The 19,374-nt window shown below is 33.5% G+C and overlaps 1 protein-coding gene across 2 annotated transcripts in view; it reads right to left on the bottom strand.

The window, feature by feature from the left end:
- The window catches only part of Mindy2 (MINDY lysine 48 deubiquitinase 2), an 89,364-nt gene that overhangs the window by 32,269 nt on the left and 37,721 nt on the right, over positions 1–19,374 (bottom strand). Inside the window, exons 4-5 of one of the 2 annotated variants that reach the window (XM_046460882.2) lie at positions 16,501–16,659; positions 967–1,069 (exon numbers count right to left, since the gene is read on the bottom strand). In XM_046460882.2, coding sequence (XP_046316838.1) covers positions 967–1,069; positions 16,501–16,659 — 262 coding nt within the window. The remainder of the gene's footprint in view (positions 1–966; positions 1,070–16,500; positions 16,660–19,374) is intronic. The other variant, XM_058584841.1, reaches the window with a different exon arrangement.

Below are 19,374 nucleotides of genomic sequence, written 5' to 3'. Positions count from 1 at the left end.
TCTGATAATTAATACAATGTGGATTTGTGTACACATCTTTTATATATTCTGTAGTCATTTGCTTTGATTTTAAAAGATGTATCAATTTTTTTAAAAAGATGGACACAACACCTTTATTTTGTTTATTTAGTTTTATGTGGTGCTGGGGATGGAACCCAGGGCCTTACACATGCTAGGCAAGTGTTCTACCACTAAGCTACACCCCTAGCCCCAAGATGTATCAATTTTTATTATACCTTACATAAAAGAAGTGTGTCTGAGGAAGAATGAAACTTATCCCTTGCTTCTCTTGATTTCTTTTTGTTTATCCTTCTAAAAAAAGAAAATAGCAGCTTCATTATCTGTGTTTATTTATGAAAAAATGAAGTATGTGGTGGGAAAGGTATATCCAAGTGCTGTGGTTTCTGATAGCCTTTCTGGTTTTAAATCAGCTTCTCCCATAATTGACTGGAACACAGCTGAAAAAAATATTAAGCTGCTTTTGTAAGGAAGAATTTGGTAATTTCAGTGAGCTACTAATATACATAGACATATTCTGATACAGAATAGGGATTTAATATACTGTCTTATAAGGGAGAGGTCTGTTAAAAAAGAATATTTAAGCAACATAATACTCATTTCTGTCAACTGAAGTGCTCATAATAGATTATAAAATCTACCCAGTCCTCCCAAATAATAATCCTTTAAAAAAAGTAATTATCAGTAACCTCTGAGTAATTGACCATACCAAAGCTTGCAAGTGATTACAAAGACTTTTTAGCATCCAGGCCTGATTTTATAAGCCAAGTGAAAAGGGTTCTAGGAAAAATCTTTCATTGGCACTTTTATGAATGATTGCTTAATTCCTACAAGTAGCATCACTTGTATTTTTAGAAGTCCTATGTAAGAAATTTGAAAGATATTAAATTTTAAGACAAATTATTTTGCCAAGAATAAAAAAGTCAAGTAGTAGCAACACTCACCCACCTTCACTAACCAGCTCACTATTGTCTGATTGCTTACAAGAGATGATCTTCTCCACTAGTTGGTTGTAGCTGCAGTTACCAACAGCTTTTACAATGTCATCAATCTAGAAAACAAATGACTATCTCACTAATCATGATAAATTAGAAACAATAACAAAAGAAATCCAAATCACTTTTTTAAGATTTTTATTCTAATACAATAATAAATATAAAAGTAAGACTTATGAAAAAGAAAATCAGCACTGAAAACAACACAAAACAGTTTCCAATTTTTTTATAGCTCGATGTAATACATTATGTAAGACATTACAAAGTTGTACTTCAATTATGCAAAAATTATAAAATCAGATTATCACATGCAACTTTATTTTTTGTTTATTGTTTGTTTTTTGAGGTACTGGGAATTGAACCCAGGGTCCCAAGCACTGAGATATACCACCAGTCCTTTTTATTTATTCTAAGTTGCCCATGCTGGCCTTGAAGTTGTGGTTCCCCTGCCTCAGTCTTCCAAGTAGATGAGATTATAGGTGTGCATCATAACTTTATTTATTAGGGTTAAAAAGATGCACTTAAGTGATTAAAATAAATGTGGTTTATTTCAATAGGAAAAATAAAAAACTGTAGTGTTTATTTTAACTAAAAATGGCTCACATTTAAAGCAAGGCAAATATAAATTTGCTAATTCATAGGGTTAACGAAGTCCTTCCATTTTATTTATTATTTAGTTTCTAGAAAAGTGTAGTGGAAATATGAACAGATATAACTAATGTTGTTTTCCTGGAGGAAGGTTAATATATATTAATCAAGAACAACATATGCATCAGGATTCTTATTTAATCTTTGTCTTTACAGGTATAGAAGGAAAGTAAATTCAAACTTTTAAGCTATAAGAAATGTAATTGGGTATTTATACTTTCCTTGCATTATTCTTTGCTTTGACTATTGAAGAAAAAAAGTTTCTGTTGCCCAAACAACTTATTTCTATTATCTTCATATCCTTAAAAAATACATTTATATTTACTTTTAAACTATATACATGCATCATGGTATTAATATGTTAACCACACAATAAAAGAAAAATACAAATTAAATAATGATGCAAAGAAAAATAAGCGAAAAATAAGAAATGTTTCTTCCTACATCTAAATGATCATTATGAATATTTATTCTTTGAATATCATAGTTCTTGACATATATCTGTTCAAGTAATACTCTGGATGGTGCCTCTCAAACAAGGGGGTTAATTTAAAAGATCTAAAAAAGTTCCAGGCTCAGGTTACTTGATCATAAGTTCAAGGGCAACCTGGGCAACTTAGATGACCTTGTCTCAAAATAAAAAGGGTTGGATTTGTAGCTTAGTGGTAGAGAACTTGCCTAGCATGTAAGAGGCCTTGGGTTTGACCCCCACTACCACACACTACAATAAAATAAAATAAGAGAAAGTAAAGTAAAATAAAAAGAAAAACCCAAAGCAGGAAATTGTGGGAAATGTTATATATGTATCTTATACATTTCATGTTAACTTAAAAAACAAAGATGTATTCACTTGTCAGTCTTTTGATGGAAAACCAAATAAGATCTTTTGAGAGAAAATCCTTGGGCTATTACTCAATGCAAATCACACACACACACACAAAAACATATCTATGATTTCTATTTTTGATTCCTTCAACATAAGAACTTAGATGCTTAATTAAAAATTTAAGGGCATGATATCTTATCATTATTTTTCTCAAGACCTTTATTTTTAAAATTTTCTTTATTTTTTTATATTTATTTTTTAGTTATAGGTAGACACAGTATCTTTATTTTATTTTTAGCTGGTGCTGAGGATCAAACCCAGTGCCTCACGCATGGGAGGCGAGCACTCTAACTTTGAGCCAAAACCCCAGCCCAAGACCTTTATTTTTCTCAAGACTATTTATAGTACTTTTCTCCATTAAGTCTTCCCAAAGAATCTAAAGTTTTAATTCTAAGAAATACATACAAATATGACTAGAGTGGCTCAGTGATTAGGAACCCATGGGTTCAAAAATCACAAAAATCTGACTAGAATAAAATAAATATATGAACACCAATTAAATTTAAAACAGACTAGCAATAAATAATACAAAATTTCAAATTTCTATAAGCAGAATATCTACATTCATACTTCATTAATTTATTTGAGTGCCTATTACATACCACTATGTAACATGTGCTGTTAGAGAAGCTGTGCACACAGCAGAGAACAAAACTGTCTGTGTTTTCATAAAGATTACATTCTAGAGTAAAAAACAAACAATAGATCAAATAAACAAATATATAATTTGCTAGGTAGTTGTGTGTAGTGTGTAACTGCTGTTTGTTCATTTTCATTGTAGTACAATATTCCAAAATATAAATATACCCCAATTATTTCATCTTTTGGTGGTTATTTGAATTCTTTCCAGTTTGAGGCTATGGCAAAAAATCCTGCTATGAACATTCATGTACATTTATCCTGTTTCACACATGGAGAGTATGAACATTCGTGTACATTTATCCTGTTCACACATTGAGAGTGAAAACTTTCAATGTGTGAAACAGGATAAATGTACACGAATGTTCATAGCAGTATTATTTGCCATAGCATATAATACTGCTAATAGCATCTAAGTTCTCATGTTGAAGGAATCATTGTTTCCCAGAGTATATGGCTAATTTCCATTCTTATTATCAGGATCTAAAAATTCACAATGTTGAAATCTTCTCCAACATTCAATATTGTTAGACTTTCACATGTTGGCTAGCTTGACAAGGTTATAATGGTATCTCATTTTTATTTCAATCTGTATTACCTTCATGACAAATTTGTAAGTTCACTGGCCATTTGGATATCCATTTTTGTGAAATGTCTGTTTGATCCTTTTTTTACTGAGTTGTCTACCTTTTAAAAAATTATTTCTGGGAGTTCTTTATACCTTCTAGATATTAATCTTCTATAAGTTGCAGTCATGTACTCTGTGGCTTGCTTTTACATCCTCTTTGGATGACTTTAGATGAACTCAAATTCTCAATTTTAAGGTAGTCATGTTTACTAATGTTTCCTTTATAGGTTAATGGATTTGTATTGTTTAGAAATTCCTCCCTATTGTTGGGTCTCAAACATTTAGTTTTATATTTGTTTTTTTAAATATTTATTTTTTAGTTGTAATTGTACACAATACCTTTATTTTATTTATTTTTATGTGGTGCTAAGGATCGAACCCAGGGCCTCACACGTGCTAGGCAAGTACTCTACTACTGAGCCACAACCCCAGCCCCTAGTTTTATTTTATTTTTTACAGTTAAACTTTAATGCACATGGAACAGAATCATTATTGTGTGAATTGTGGAAAACAAATTTCATTTTTCCACTATGGCCAACAAATTGTCTTGGCACCTTTTATTGAAAGAATTGCTCTTCCCTCTTGCTCTGTAATGCCCTATTTCTGTCTACATAAGCATAGTGGTTTATTTTTGGGGGGTGGGGTGGCTCTATTCTCTGGTCTAATTCTTAATTATAATATTAGCTGTTTCATATATGAAAAAGTATATCCTCCCTACTTGTTCTACTTCAAGAATATCGATGTTTATTACTGGCCTTTTCTACTTTCATATAAGTTATTAAAAAAAAAAAACAAACAAACATGTTGGGCTGGGGATGTGGCTCAAGCGGTAACGCCCTCACCTGGCATGCGCGGGGCGCTGGGTTCAATCATCAGCACCACATAAAATAAAGATGCTGTGCCCACTGAAAACTGAAAAATAAATATTAAAAAATTCTCTCTCCCCCCCCTTAAAAAAAAAAAAAAAACATGTTGCATTCCACAACTCCCTGCTCCTAAACCGTACCCCCCCCCCCCCAGTTTGCTGGAATTTTGTTTGATTGTACTTTTTGGAAAAACTGGAATTTTGTTTGATTGTACTTTTTGGAAAAACTGGAATCTTTATAATTCCAGTCTTGAAATTTAAGAGCACCGCATCTCTGTATTTTATATGGGTCTCTAATTTCTTTCAAATATAAAAATTATTTCCAAAGCCAGGTATGGTAGGTAGCCTATGCCTGTAGTCCCAGGTACTTGGGGCCTGGGGAGGAAGGATGGCTTGAGTTCAGGAGTTCAGGGCCAGCCTGGGCAACATAGTAAGGTAATGTCTCTTAAAAATAAATAAATAAAACTAAAAAAAAAATATTCTCATAGATGTCTTATGCATCTTTTTGTCACATTTATTCCTAAAAACTTATGCTATATAAATAATGTTTTAAAATTTTCACTTTCTATTTATCATTTAATCATTTTCAAAGAATTTTAGCTTTGCTCATCTTCCTTATATTTACTTCCTACTTTGATACTTTCTGCTTTATTAAGATGGATATACAGCTCATTAATTTTTAGTCTTCTCCTTTAATATATGAACTTAAGGTTTAAAGATCTCTCTAAAAACTATTCTGGTTAAATCTCACAAGTTTTTTTTTTAATATTTATTTTTTAGTTGTAATTGGACACAATGCTTTTATTTTACTTACTGATTTTTATGTGGTGCTAAGGATCAAATCCAGGGCGAGCACGCGCTAGGTGAGTGCTCTAACGCTGAACCACAACCCCAGCCCAAATCTCACAGGTTTTAATATGGATTTAGTTACTATGTAATTAAAAATATATTCTAAATTACATTATTATTTTCTTGACCCAAGTAGTTTCTATTTATTGTTTTTCTACTGATTTCTAGATAAATTGCACTGTGGTCAGAGAAAGAAAATTTAATCCACTAGAGAAGACTAGAAAGATAGGATGATTAAACGCAATATGATACCCTGGATTTTGGAACACCATCAACAACAACAAAAAAATTGGTGGAAAAATATGTGAAATTTGAATGAAGATTATAATTTAGTTAATATAGTGATGTACCAATATGAAATTCCATACATGTATCACGGTCATATAAGACATTAACATTAAGGAATTCTCTCTAGTATTTTCCAATTTTCCTATAAATCTGAAATTGTTCAAAAATAATAGAATTATGAAAGAATGTAAATTTATTAGATTTTTTCTTTTGTTTCTATTAATTATAGAGATAGGTAATTAAAATCTTTCACTGTGACAATGTCAAATTTTGCTTATGCACTCATTATCAGTAAAACTCAATTGTGTACTCAATTGTGATGCACACTAATTTTGCTTTTCATTATAAAAATAGTGATCTTTATTTGTTGTGGCAGTTCCTGTGGGTCTAAGGAATGAACAGTCACTTAGGCTATCTACTTTCCAGATATCTTCTGAAGCACAAAAATTTCAAATGATTTTATTAATTTTTTTTTTTTAATTTTTTATTGTGGGTTGTTCAAAACATTACAAATTTCTTGACATATCATATTCCACACTTTGATTCAAGTGGGTTATGAACTCCCACCTTCACCCCATAATATTAAATTTTTATTAAATTAAAATTCTATCATTAGTAATGCTTTTTGATTTGACATCTATTCTTTCCAATATTAATACAGGACACACCAGCTTTCTTTTGACTAGTAATTATACAGCATCTCTTTTTCCTTGTAATCTTTCTGTATAACCATATTGTTTATATATGTCTTATAAACAGCAAAAAATAAATAAATAAATAAACAAAAATCTAATCTAGCCTCAGAATAATTCTCCTTCCTTCCTTCTTTTTGAATTGAGGATGCTGGCAAATGCTTTACCACTGAGCTACATCCCCTGCATACTTTTTTTTTTTCCTTTTTTATTTCAGTGATTTTTTCCCCCACAGTTTTATTGGTGCATTATAGGGATTATGAGGAACTTGTTGACACCTATTTAGACATGCATATAATATAACAACATAATTTGGTCAATGTCACTCCCTAGCATTCTCCCCTCCTCCCTCTCCATCCCTTGGTCCCTTTTTTCCCTTTGATTTCCCTTTGATCTTCAGGATATCCACCCCCAACTTTCTTTTCCTTTTGCTTTATAGCTTCGGCATATGAAAGAAAATACATGACTTCTGATCTTCTGAGTTTGACTCATTTTTCTTAACATGACAGTCTCTATTTTTATCCATATTCCTGCAAATAACATTATTTTATTTTTCTTTATAGCTCAGTAAAACTCAATTGTGTATACATGCCACATTTTCTTTATCCATTCATCTGTTGATGGATACCTAAGTTGGTTCCATAGTTTGGCTACTATGAATTGTGCTACTATAAACATGGATATGCATGTATCACTGTAGTATGACGACTAATTCTTCATGATAAATACCAAGGTATGGTATAGCCATGTCATATGATGGTTCCAGGCAAACTCTTTTGAGAAACCTCTATACTCATTCCCATAGTGATTTATTAATTTACAATCCCACCAACAGTATAGAAGCATTTATTTTTATTTGTATTCTTGATGACTGTGATTCTAACTGGTGTGAGATGAAATCTCAGTGTAGTTTTGAGAATACTCTTTTTAGAGTATTTACTCCTATTTACACTTACTATAATTATTTCTTCTAGAAATAATTTTATTGCCAGGTGCAGTCATACATGCTTAAAATCCTAGCTACTCAGAAGGCCGAGGCAAGATTATCACTAGTTTGAGACTAGTCTGTGCAACCTTTTGAGATCCTGTCTCAAAATAAAAAAATAAAAAGGGCTGAGGATGTAGCTCAGTGGGTATAATGCCCAGTACCATTAATAATAATAATAATAATAATAATAATAATAATAATAATAATAATAATATTTACACTGTGTAACAGCACACAACAGTTTTTTGCTTCTATCTAATTGTAACTTAGTACATATCCATAAATGTTTTCCATCATTCCTTACCATCTCCAGCCTCTGATAACCACGATTATACTCTTAAATTCTATCAGATCAACTTTTTAAAATTCCCCATAAAATCATACGGATCTATTTCTGTGCCTGACTTACTTCACTTATTTTTTTCTCATTTTGTCCCAAATGATAGTTTCATTCTTTTTTTTTTTTTTTGGCTGAATAGTATTCCATTATATATGTGTATTACATTTTCTTTACCCATTCATTAGCTGATGGATACTTAGGTTATTTCCATTTCTTGGCTATGAATTATTATTCATATATTTAAATTCATTAGATATAACCATTCTGTCTGTCCCATCAGTTCAATATTACTTTCTCTCTCCCTTTTTCCTTCTTTTTAGACTAATTCTTCTTTTTCTACTAATCTAAAAGTTACCCATATGTTTCTAAGGTTTTCATGGTTACTCTATAAATGCACTATCCAATAGTATTTTTTAACAATGATGGAAATTTTCCAAATCTATGATACCCAACAGAATATCCACTGGTCACATATACCTATTAATTTCTTTTCTTGTGGTACTGAACTGTCTTGCTTATGTTAGCTAAATGCTCTACCATTGAGGCCCACGTGTCTAGTGAGAAACTAAAATGTAGTTAGTACAACTCAGAAACTAAATTTTTAAATTTAAATAGATATACATGGCTACTATATTGAACAGAGATGCTACAGAAACTATAAAACATCTATCCTGGGGCTGGGGATGTGGCTCAAGTGGTAGCCCACAAGCCTAGCATGCGAGAGGCACTGGGTTCGATTCTCAGCACTACATAAAAATAAAATAAAGATATTGTGTCCACCTAAAACTAAAAAATAAAATATATTTTTTAAAAAAACATCTATACCTACCATATCAAAGTCAAAAATTTATATTTAGGCTAGGCACGGGATAGGTACCCTTATTCTCAGCTAGTTGGGAAGCTGAATTTGAGATCAGCCTGGGCAACACAGAGAGACCCCATCTCAAAAAGAAAAACAAACATCTTAATTATTTTCTTCTTTAATAATTCATTCTAGGTCCTCGGAATACTTCAATTCCATTTAATCATTCTTCAAATTTGTTATGATTTTTACATATTCTATCATGAATTTTTAAAATATTTTTTTTTTTAAATTTGTGGCAGAGAGCAGTGGCCCATTCCTATAATACCAGCAATTTGGGAGGCTAAAGGCTGGAGCATTGCAAGTTTGAGGCCAGCCTCAGCAATTTAGTAACACTCTTCAAATAAATAAATAAATAAATAAATAAATAAATAAATAAATAAGAAAGACTGGGGATGTAGTTCAGTGGTAAAGCACCCATGGGTTTAATCCCCAGTAACAACAACAAAAAAAGTTATTTGTATATTCATCATTTAGATTTATCCATGTAGTTATCATCTTATATTCTCTCCATTCAACTTTTCTTTCAATCAGGGATCATTTTCCTTCTGACCAAAATAATTAATAATGGCCTATGACTAGGGATGTGGCTTAGTGGTAGAATGCTTGCTTATTATGCATTCTAAGGTCCTGGGGCTCAATGTCTATCATGGCAAAAAAATAAAATTTAAAATAAAGTCTACTGGCAGCAAATGATCTTAACTTAGTTAATCTGAAAGATGACTTTTCTTCAGACAAAAGTAATAATTTTACTGAGAACAGAATTATAAGTTAGCATTTCTCTTCTTTCAGCACATTGAATATATCGCTCCATCATCATCTGGCCTCCAAAGTTGCTATTAAGGAGTTAGTTATCAATTGACAATTGGGGAATACCTTTACAATGACTGAATCTGGGTGCCCACCATCCAACAACAAATGCAGGGATTTATTTGAAAAATAGTTATTTACAAAAAACAGAATCAGACTACAGAGAACCATCCAGTTCCGAAATGTATTTGGTGTAGACCTATGAATTTCAAACTTTTGCCTTGTTCTTTTCTTCCAGAAGTAGAATTCTTCTGGCACAAAGAAAGTAAGCAAAAAAAGCAGACATGAGGCTACTCTGAGAGTTTAAAAACTGCTATCTAAACCAGTAAAACCTGATAATTGCTTTTCTACTTTTTCTTTAAGCATATGGACTCACCTGTTTACTGGATGACATATAGCTATTCATAAAGTCAAAGAGATGATCTGAGTTTACTTTTTAAGAACTCAAGTTTAATTTCCTCAGGCTATCATCTCATTCACCTAAATAATCAAAACTTCCTGGCATTGCCATCCACCAGGATCAAACTCGACCCATTTTGCTTTGCGTAAATGGTTGGGTATGTTAAGACTTCTCAGTGATCTTCTCAGAAGCAAAGTATCAGTAAAGACACAGATGCCCTTCTTATAGTAAGCTATCCTTCCATTGTCCAGAATACCATTTGCTTTTATGAATGGACAGGCATGGAAAAAGCACTGCAATGTTCTTACTATTATGATCTCTCCTCTCTATAAGAGGAGAGTTCATGGGCTGGGGTTGGCATGCCTGCGGCCCGGGTTCGATCCTCAGCACCACATACAAACAAAAGATGTTATGTCTGCCAAAAACTAAAAAATAAATATTAAAATTCTCTCTCTCTCAAAAAAAAAAATGAGTACAGTAGCATTCCATCAGTTAATACTGATTGAGAACCTACTATGTAGCCAGGAGTGGTGGTACACATCTATAATTCCCTCCTACTAGGGATGCTGAGGCAAGAGGAGTTCCAAGTTTGAGGAACTGAACTGAGGGGCATTCTACCACCGAGCTATGACAGTGTGACCTCAGTATGACAACAATAACAGAGAGACAGAGAGAGAGAGAGAGAGAGAGAGAGAGAGAGACAGACAGACAGAGAGAGAGAGAAGGAGATAATGTTCCTTAGAATGCCAAGGACTTGGCAACTTAGTGAGACTCTGTCTTATTAAAATAAAAAAAATAAAAAGGGCTGGGGATGTAGCTCAGTGACAGAGAGCCCCTGGGTTCAATTCTCAGTACTGCAAAAAGATAAGAAAAAAGAGAGAATCTATGATATGCTAGGTACTGTTCTAAACACTGAGACATAGAGCCCAGCCCTTATAAAACATGCATTCTAGTGGGATATAACAGTTACTCAGGTAATAGAATAATAATTCCAATTAATAACAAACAGTAAAAGGAGGCTGGGGTTGTGGCTAAATGGTAGAGCACTTGCCTCACACAAGTGAGGCACTGGGTTTGATCCTCAGCACAACATAAAAATAAACAAAATAAAGATACTGTGTAAAAAAATGCTTCATTAAAAAAAAGACAAATGGTTAAGAAAATAAAATAGGGTTATGGGGGAAAAATGACTGGGGGATAGGGAGGGTAATGAATTTTAACAAGCTAGTCAGGAAGGGTTTTCTAATAAGAGATATTTGACCTAAGAACTAAATAATGAAGAATCAGAAATGTGAAGATCTGGGACAATACATGTTAGGGAGGAGACAAGTATTCTATAGTGGGCAATCAGTCAACCCAAAAACTTTGAGACAAGAATGAGCTTGACATGTCTGAAGATCACAAAAGGAGCTAAAGATGCTGGGTGAACAGCTATAATTCTAGTTACTTGGGTGGCTGAGACAGAAGAATCCCAAGTTCAAGACCAGCCTAGGCACCTTAGCGAGACTCTGTCTCAAAAAATAAAAGTAAGGGCTGTAATAGCTCAGTGGTAGAATGCCCCTCAGTTCAGTCCTCAGTATGACAACAATAACAGAGAGAGAGAGAGAGAGAGAGAGAGAGAGAGAGAGAGAGAGAAGGAGATAATGTTCCTTAGAATGAGAAGGTATAAGAAGTACAGAAGGTGTTGGATAGACAGGCAGAGTCTAGATCATACAACCCATGATAAAAATCCTAATTAAGAATTTCATTTCTTATTTTAGTTACACTAGAGATTTTTAAGGAAATAAAGGGAAAGGTATTATTTTGCAAAGATAATTCTGAGTGCCAAAACAATTCAACATCGAAAGAATAATCTTTTCAACCAATGGTTGTACTAGAGCAATTAGATAAACACATGCAAAAGAATAAAGCTGGACCCTTTCCTCAAGATATACTGAAAAATTAATTCAAAATGGGTCAAATTCTTAAATGTAAGCAATAAAATTATAAAACTCTAAGAACAAAATATAGGAGTAAACCTTTGTAACTTTCAGTTACACAAAACCATCTTAGGATACCAAAAGCATGAGGCAAAATAAATAAATGGATAAATTAAACTTCATGAAAATAAAACCTTTTGTATTTCCAAGGATACCATGAAGAAAATAAAAAGACAACCCATAGAATGGCAGAAAATATTTCCAAATATATATCTGATAAGGGGTTGTAGTGAAAATGTAACAAGAACTCGTGTAACTAATAACAAAAGACTAATAACAATTTAAAATAGGCAAAGGATCTAAACAGATGTTTCTCCAAAGGAGATATACAAATGGTTAATAAGCCCACGAAAATATGTTCAACATCATTAGATGAGAAACATGAATAAAACCACAATGAGATATGATTCTACACCTGCCAGAATGGCTTTAATAAAAAAGAGAGATAATTAAGAAGTGTTGATGAGGATGTGGAAAACAGAACATTCACACACTGCTGGTGGGAGTATAAAAAGGTGCAGTCACTTTGAAAGAAGTTAATTGCAAAAGACCAAATATTATATATCTTAATTTATATAAAATGTTCAGAATAGCCAAATCTTTAGACAGAAAATATAATGGGAAGGTTGAGGGGAATGGAGAATGATTGCTAACAGGAAAGGGCTTCTTCTGGGGATGATAAAAGTGTTATAAAATTGCTTGAGGTGGTAGGTGCATACCAACTGGTGCTAGAGCAAGTAGACATCCATAGATAAAAAATAAAATAAAATAAAATAACCCAAAGTTTTATACCTCATACAAAATTAACTCAAAATGAATCATGGACTTTGTGTAAAGCCCAAAACTATATAATATTTAGGATAAAAAGCATATGAGAGAATATTTAGGATCTAGAGCTAGGGAGTTCTTAGACTTAACACTAAAGCATGAGACATAAAGACAAAAACAGATACACTGAACTCTACTGAAATTAAAAAATTATGCTCTGTGAAGATCTTCCTGAGATTATGAAAAAATAAGTTTTAGGCTAGGAGAAAATATTTGTGAAACACACATCTGACAAAGAATTAGTGTCTGGAATATATAAAGAAACCTCAAAGCTCAACTGAACAGAACCAATCTAATTAGAAAATGGGAAAAAGAAATGAAGAGATATTTTATTGAAGAAGAGATCTGAACAGCAAACAAGCACACAAGAAAAGATTCCCAATATCATTAGTGATTAAAGACAGGCAACTGAAAAGTAATGAAACATAATTACATAACAATGTCTAAAATAAAAAATAGTGACAATGTCAAATGCTGACAAGGATGCAGAGAAACTGGGTCACTCAGATACTATTGGTGGGAATATACACTTTTTGGTACAGACATGCTAATTAATAGTTTGGCAGACTCCTACACACATACACACATACACACACACACACACATATCACTACCATATGGTCTAGCAGTTGTGCATCTGGACGTTTAATCCAGAGAAATTAAAACAAAAACTTGCACACAAATGTTTACAGCAGCTTTATTCTTTAAAAAAAAAAAAAAAAAACATTTTTTTTTAGGTGTAGTTGGATACAATACCTTTATTTTATTTATTTATTTTTATGTGGTGCTAGGTGAGCACTCTACCACTGAGCCACAACCCCAGCTATAGCAGCTTTATTTTTAATAGCCAGAAACAGAAAAACAAACAGGTAAATAGTTTGACAGGTAAATAGTTAAAGTGTCATAACCACACCATGGAATACTATTCAGTAATAAAAAGGAACAAAATATTAATACATACAACTACCTGATGCTCCAGAGATGAGTTAAAAAAAAAAAGGCAATCATAAAAGATTACATACCATATTGTTTTATTTATATACTATTGTTGAATAACAAGATTATAGAAGTGGAGAACAGGTTAGTGGTTGCCAAGGATGAAGAAGGTGAAGGTGGGAGAAAAGTAGGTGTGGCTATAAAAGGGCAACAGGCAAGATTTTTATGGTGGTGGTTCTGTATTTCACTTTGTTAATATCATTTTCCTGGTTTTGATATTTTACTTAAGTAAAATTGCAAAGTAGAAACTAGGTAAAGGTTCAATGAATTGCCCTGCATTATTTCTTATAACTGCATGTGGATCCACGATTATCTCAAAATTAAATGTTTAATAATAATGATAATAATAGGGCTGCATGTGTGGCTCAAGCGGTATTGCGCTTGCCTGGCATGCGTGCGGCCCGGGTTCGATCCTCAGCACCACATACAAACAAAGATGTTGTGTCCGCCGAAAACTAAAAAATAAATATTAAAATTCTCAAAAAAAAATGATAATAATAATAAAAGGTAGTGGGGCAAAGTGGCACACACCTGTAATCCCAATGACTTGAGAGGCTGAGGCAAAAAGATTGCAAATTCAAGGCCAGCCTTAGCAACTCAGCAAGACACTCAAGCAACTTAGTGAGACCCCATCTGCTGTGACTACTCCTCCTTTTTTTTTTCTCTTTAAAGTTCACAAATAAATAATATTTTGACATTTTTTTACCTTATATTTAAAAATTATAAAAATAAAATAGTAAAATAGTATAGGAGTAGAAAGAAGACAGATTAAAGGAATGACTAGAGAAGACTAAGCCTATAGAAAAATTTAGTATATAATAAAGAAATTGTTTCTTTTTTTTTGGTGTGGTACTGGGGATTGCACCAGGGCTTCACTTAGGCTAGTAAGTGCTCTATTATGAGCTACATCCTCTGGCCAAGAGGTCAATCTCTACAGATTAAAGCAACTGGAATTCTTACTCTCCAGTTACCAGACAATTGGCCAATGAGAGATATTGGAGGAAATCAGAGAGAGTCAATGTCAAGGTCATTGTACTGTCATGTGTAACTAATTAAAACAAATAAAAAAATTAAAAAAAAAAAGAGTTAAGTATTACCTTCACCCTTCCCCTGCTGGGCCACAGCTCGAGACCTATGTTTCAACAATTGGTCTGGCTGAGTTCTACTAATTACATCCTTTCCTAGTCTCTTCAGAGTTAAGGGTAGCAATAGTTTTTGGCTCTTGTTAACTCTACAATGCTTCATTATCCCTCACTTGTTTCCCCAACTTTGACCACATCGTTATAAATAAATATACTCTCTTCCTTAAACTTCTGTCAATTATCCTTGAATGTGTCATCTACTTCATATCAGGGTCCTGATGTACTTGCTAAGAAGCACAATCTGGAATGCTGAACTAGTAAATATCAAGGTTCTCTGCATATTTAGAAATGAACAGTTAGAATGACGGGAATATGAAAGGCTGGGATTGTGGCTCAGAGGGAGAGCACTTGCCTTGCAAGTGTGAGACAGTAGGTTCGATCCTCAGCACCATATAAAAATAAAACAAAGATATTATTAAAAAAAAAAGAATGATGGGAATACGAAACAGCTTTTAAAATAAATGTTGGGATGATCTAAAAAAATCTCTTTCAGGTGCCAGGGTTGTGGCTCAGTGGTAGAGTGCTTGCCTAACATGTGTAAGGCACTGGGTTCAATCCCTGGCACCACATAAAAATAAAAACAAATAAAATAAAGGTATTGTGTCCATCTACAACTAAATATATATATATATATATATATATATATATATTTTAAAAAAATCTCTTTTCAAAGCTGTACAATAAAGAATATGGTCTTGCTCAAAGAGAGTTCTGACCTTACAAACGCCAGAAGTTTGTCTCCTGGAAACAAATTCTAAACCCTTGGAATTTTCTTAGTAATAGGAGAAACTTTGTAATTTGAGATGGGTCCCTTGGACCATCCCTGCAGTTTATATTAATGAGGTGACTCATAGGGATCCCATGAACACTATGGTGTCAGTTTAGCCCACTGGAAAGGAAGAGCTGGAGACTAAATTCAACCATATGGGCAATCAATCAATCATGTTTATGCAATAAAATCTCAATAAAAAAATTTAACATTGAAGGCCAGGATTGGCAACATTCCATGTATATTGTCATATATCAATTTCAAAAAGATAACATGTCTGGAGGACAACAGAGGCTTTTTTGGAATCTTCCCAGTTTTTGCCCTGTTCAGTTCTTTTCTTGGCTGACCTATATCTTTTCCCTGTAACAGTAAGTTTCAGAGGTTCAGTGGACTCTGGGAATCTTTTTTTTTAAACTCAGTGCTTTTTTTTTTTTAGTTAGGTGGACACAATACCTTTATTTTATTTATTTATATGTGGTGCTAAGGATGAAACCCAGGGCCTCACACATGCTAGGCGAGTGCTCTACTGCTGAGCCACAACCCAGGACAGACTTTGGGAATCCTTCTAGAAAATTATTAAACCTGAGAGTACTCTTGGGAAACCTCTGAACTTGTGGTAGGTGTGAGAGGTGAGGATAATCCTGTGGGGACAATTTGTCTAACTCTGGAGTTAGATCCTAATTCCTTGTGAGTGGGATCAGAAATCTGGGCAGACTTTGGTATTTGATAGTTTGGAAGTCTATGCCCTTCACCTCAAGATTTGGCTTATTCTGGATCAAAGCACAAAAATATAAGCATCAGAAAATATAAATAAGATTAATTTGTAAAATTAATATTTTACATATTTATATGTGTATAATTTAAATTCTTCTACTTACCTGAGGGTCCACTAACCACCCATGGTACAAGGGAATATCAAGAAGATCAAACACTATGCATTCCGGTGTATATTCAAATACTCGAACACCAGTGAATCTGACATTTACATCCAGGCCTGTCTGAAGTTTGTGTAAAATTGCCATAGCATCACTCATATTCTGAAAATAAAAAAGGGGGAAAGATATAGTTTAGAAAAATAAAAACAAAAGCAACTAAAATAGCATACCCCTGTGGTCCCAGCTATTCAGGCAATTGAGGCAGGAGAACTCCTTGAGCACAGGAGTTTGGGGCCAACCTGGATAAACAGGAAGACTCGGTTGTCTGTTTAATTTTTAAAAACAAGTTTTCCATTTTATCCAATTTATTCAGCTTTTCAATAGATTTTTTAAAATATTTTTTTAGTTATACATGGTCACAATATCTTTATTTTGTTTATTTTTATGTGGTGCTGAGGATTGAATCCAGGGTCTCTTAAGTGCGAGGTGAGCGTTCTACCACTGAGCCACAACCCCAGCCCCTCTTCAATAGATTTTTATTACTAAGTACCTATTATGTTCCAGACATTCATGAGTTCCAAAGATACAATGGTGAATAAAACAAAATTTTGTTCTTATGTAGTAACATTCTAAACATGTAAATTTACAGTACAATGTCAAGTGTTAGTAAGAAAAATTGAGTAGTCTGAGGTTGTACAGAGTGGAAGGGGTGAAGGACCTATTTTAGATGTGAAAGTTTAAAGTAAAAAGAATTTCTATGTAATCCCAGTGTCTCAGGCGACTAAGGCAGAAAGATCAAACATTCAAGGATAGCCTCAGCAACTTAGCAAAACCCTGTCTCAAAATTAAAAATAAGGGTTGGGGTTGTACTCAGAGGTAGAACATCCCTGGGTTCTAGCTCTGTTACTGGAAAAACAACAACAAACCAAACAATTTCTAAAGTCAGCCAGGTGTGGTTGTACCACCTGTAATTCCAGGTACTTTGAAGACTGAGGCAGAAAGATTGCAAATTCAAGCTAACCTAGACAATTTAGTGAGACCCTGTCTGAAAAATAAAATAGCTTGCCGGGCGCAGTGACACATGCCTGTAATCTGAGTGACTCAGGAGGCTGAAACAGGAGGATTATGAGTTCAAAGCCAGCCTCAGCAACAGTGAAGCAAGCCCTAAGCAACTCAGTGAGACCCTGTCTCTAAATAAAATACAAATTAGGGCTAGGGATGTGGCTTAGTGGTTGAGTGCCTTTGAGTTCAATCCCCAGTACCAAAACATAAAATAAAATAAAATAGCTCAGTAGCAGACTACTTGCCTAGTATATGCAAGACCCTGGGTTCCATTCCCAGTATCACATACACACACATAAAAAGATATTTGCAGACCCATATTCATTACAACATATTCTCAATAGTTAAGAAGTGGGGCTGGGCATGACACCTGTAACCCCAGAGGCTCAGGAAGCTGATGCAGGAGGATGGTAAGTTCAAAGCGAGCCTCAGCAATTTAGTGAGGCCCTAAGCAACTTACTGAGACCATGTCGCTAAACAAAATATAAAAAGGCCTGGGATGTGGCTTGGTGTCCAATCCTCGGTTTAAATAATTAAAAAAAAAAAAAAAAAAGGGAATTGGAAGTGTCCTAATGCCCGTTGTCTGATGAATGGATAAAGAAAAAGTGATATATACATACAGTGGAATATTATTCAGCATTAAAAAAAGATGAAAAATTCTGTCAAATGCTACAACATGGCTGAACCTTGAGGACATTATGAGGAATGAAATAAGCCAGTCACAAAAGTACAAATACCTTATAACTCCATTTAAATGGAGTATCTACAGTAATAAAAAAAATCATAAAAACGAGTAAAATGGTGGTTTCCAGGGACTTGAGGGGATGAGAAATGGAGAATTGTTGTTGTTCAATGAGTATAAAATTTCAGTTTCACAAGATGAAAAAGATCCTTTACACGATGCTGAGTATAACTGACATTATTAAACTGTATAATTAAAAATGACCAAAAGGATAAATTTCATAATATAAATTTTTGAAATTTTTGTTTTTTTAATAAGCTATTAAGTCATGAAAAGTCATGGAAGAAACAAATTATTTTACTAAGTGAAAAAAGTCAATCTGCAAATATTACAAATGGTATGATTTCAAATGACACTCTGGAAATGGAAAGTCTACAGATAGTAAAAATCAGTGGTTGTGAGGGATTTTAGGGAGAGAAAGGGATAAATAGGCAAAGCACAGAAGATTTTTAGGATAGTGAAAATATTCTGTATGATATCATAATGGTGAACACATGTCATCATACATTTCTCAAAATACAAAGAATGTATAGTTCCAAAAGTGAATACAGCTATGCCATGAACTTTGGGTGACAATGGTGCATTAATGATATAACAAATGTACAACTCTGATGGGATGCTGATAGTGGGGGATGCTGTACATGAGGTATATGGAAGTACAGGAGGTACATGGAAATTCCCTACTCTTTCCCCACAATTTTGCAGTGAATGCCTTGAATCTAAAGGAAAACAGGAAGGCTTCTTAAAAAATGATAGTTAAATAGAAACTAAAGTGAAAGTCTTGGGAAGCCCTTGGAAAAGACCATTCTAGACAAAGTGGACAGTGCACAAATTCTGATGCAGAAATGAATTTATTACAGCATAGGAGTCCAATAATGCTAGATTAAAATAAATGAGATGAAAAGTTGTAGAGATGAAGTCTGAGAGCCAGGCAGAAAGTGGATCAGAGACTTACTGCCCTAATTAAGGGGTCATTCTGTCCACAGTTCTCAGTAAATGTGATCATGTAAGTCAGTAATGAAGACAATTTTAAAACATTTTTTCTAAACATTTTAATAAAATAAATATGAATA

The sequence above is a fragment of the Marmota monax genome, unplaced genomic scaffold (assembly GCF_021218885.2).
Source record: "Marmota monax isolate L192 unplaced genomic scaffold, Marmota_monax_Labrador192_F-V1.1 WCK01_AAM20220418_F8-fsc00001, whole genome shotgun sequence".
Lineage (NCBI taxonomy): Eukaryota > Metazoa > Chordata > Mammalia > Rodentia > Sciuridae > Marmota > Marmota monax.
Note: the sequence above shows the minus strand (reverse complement) of the source record. Positions and strands in the feature narration are given on the sequence as shown.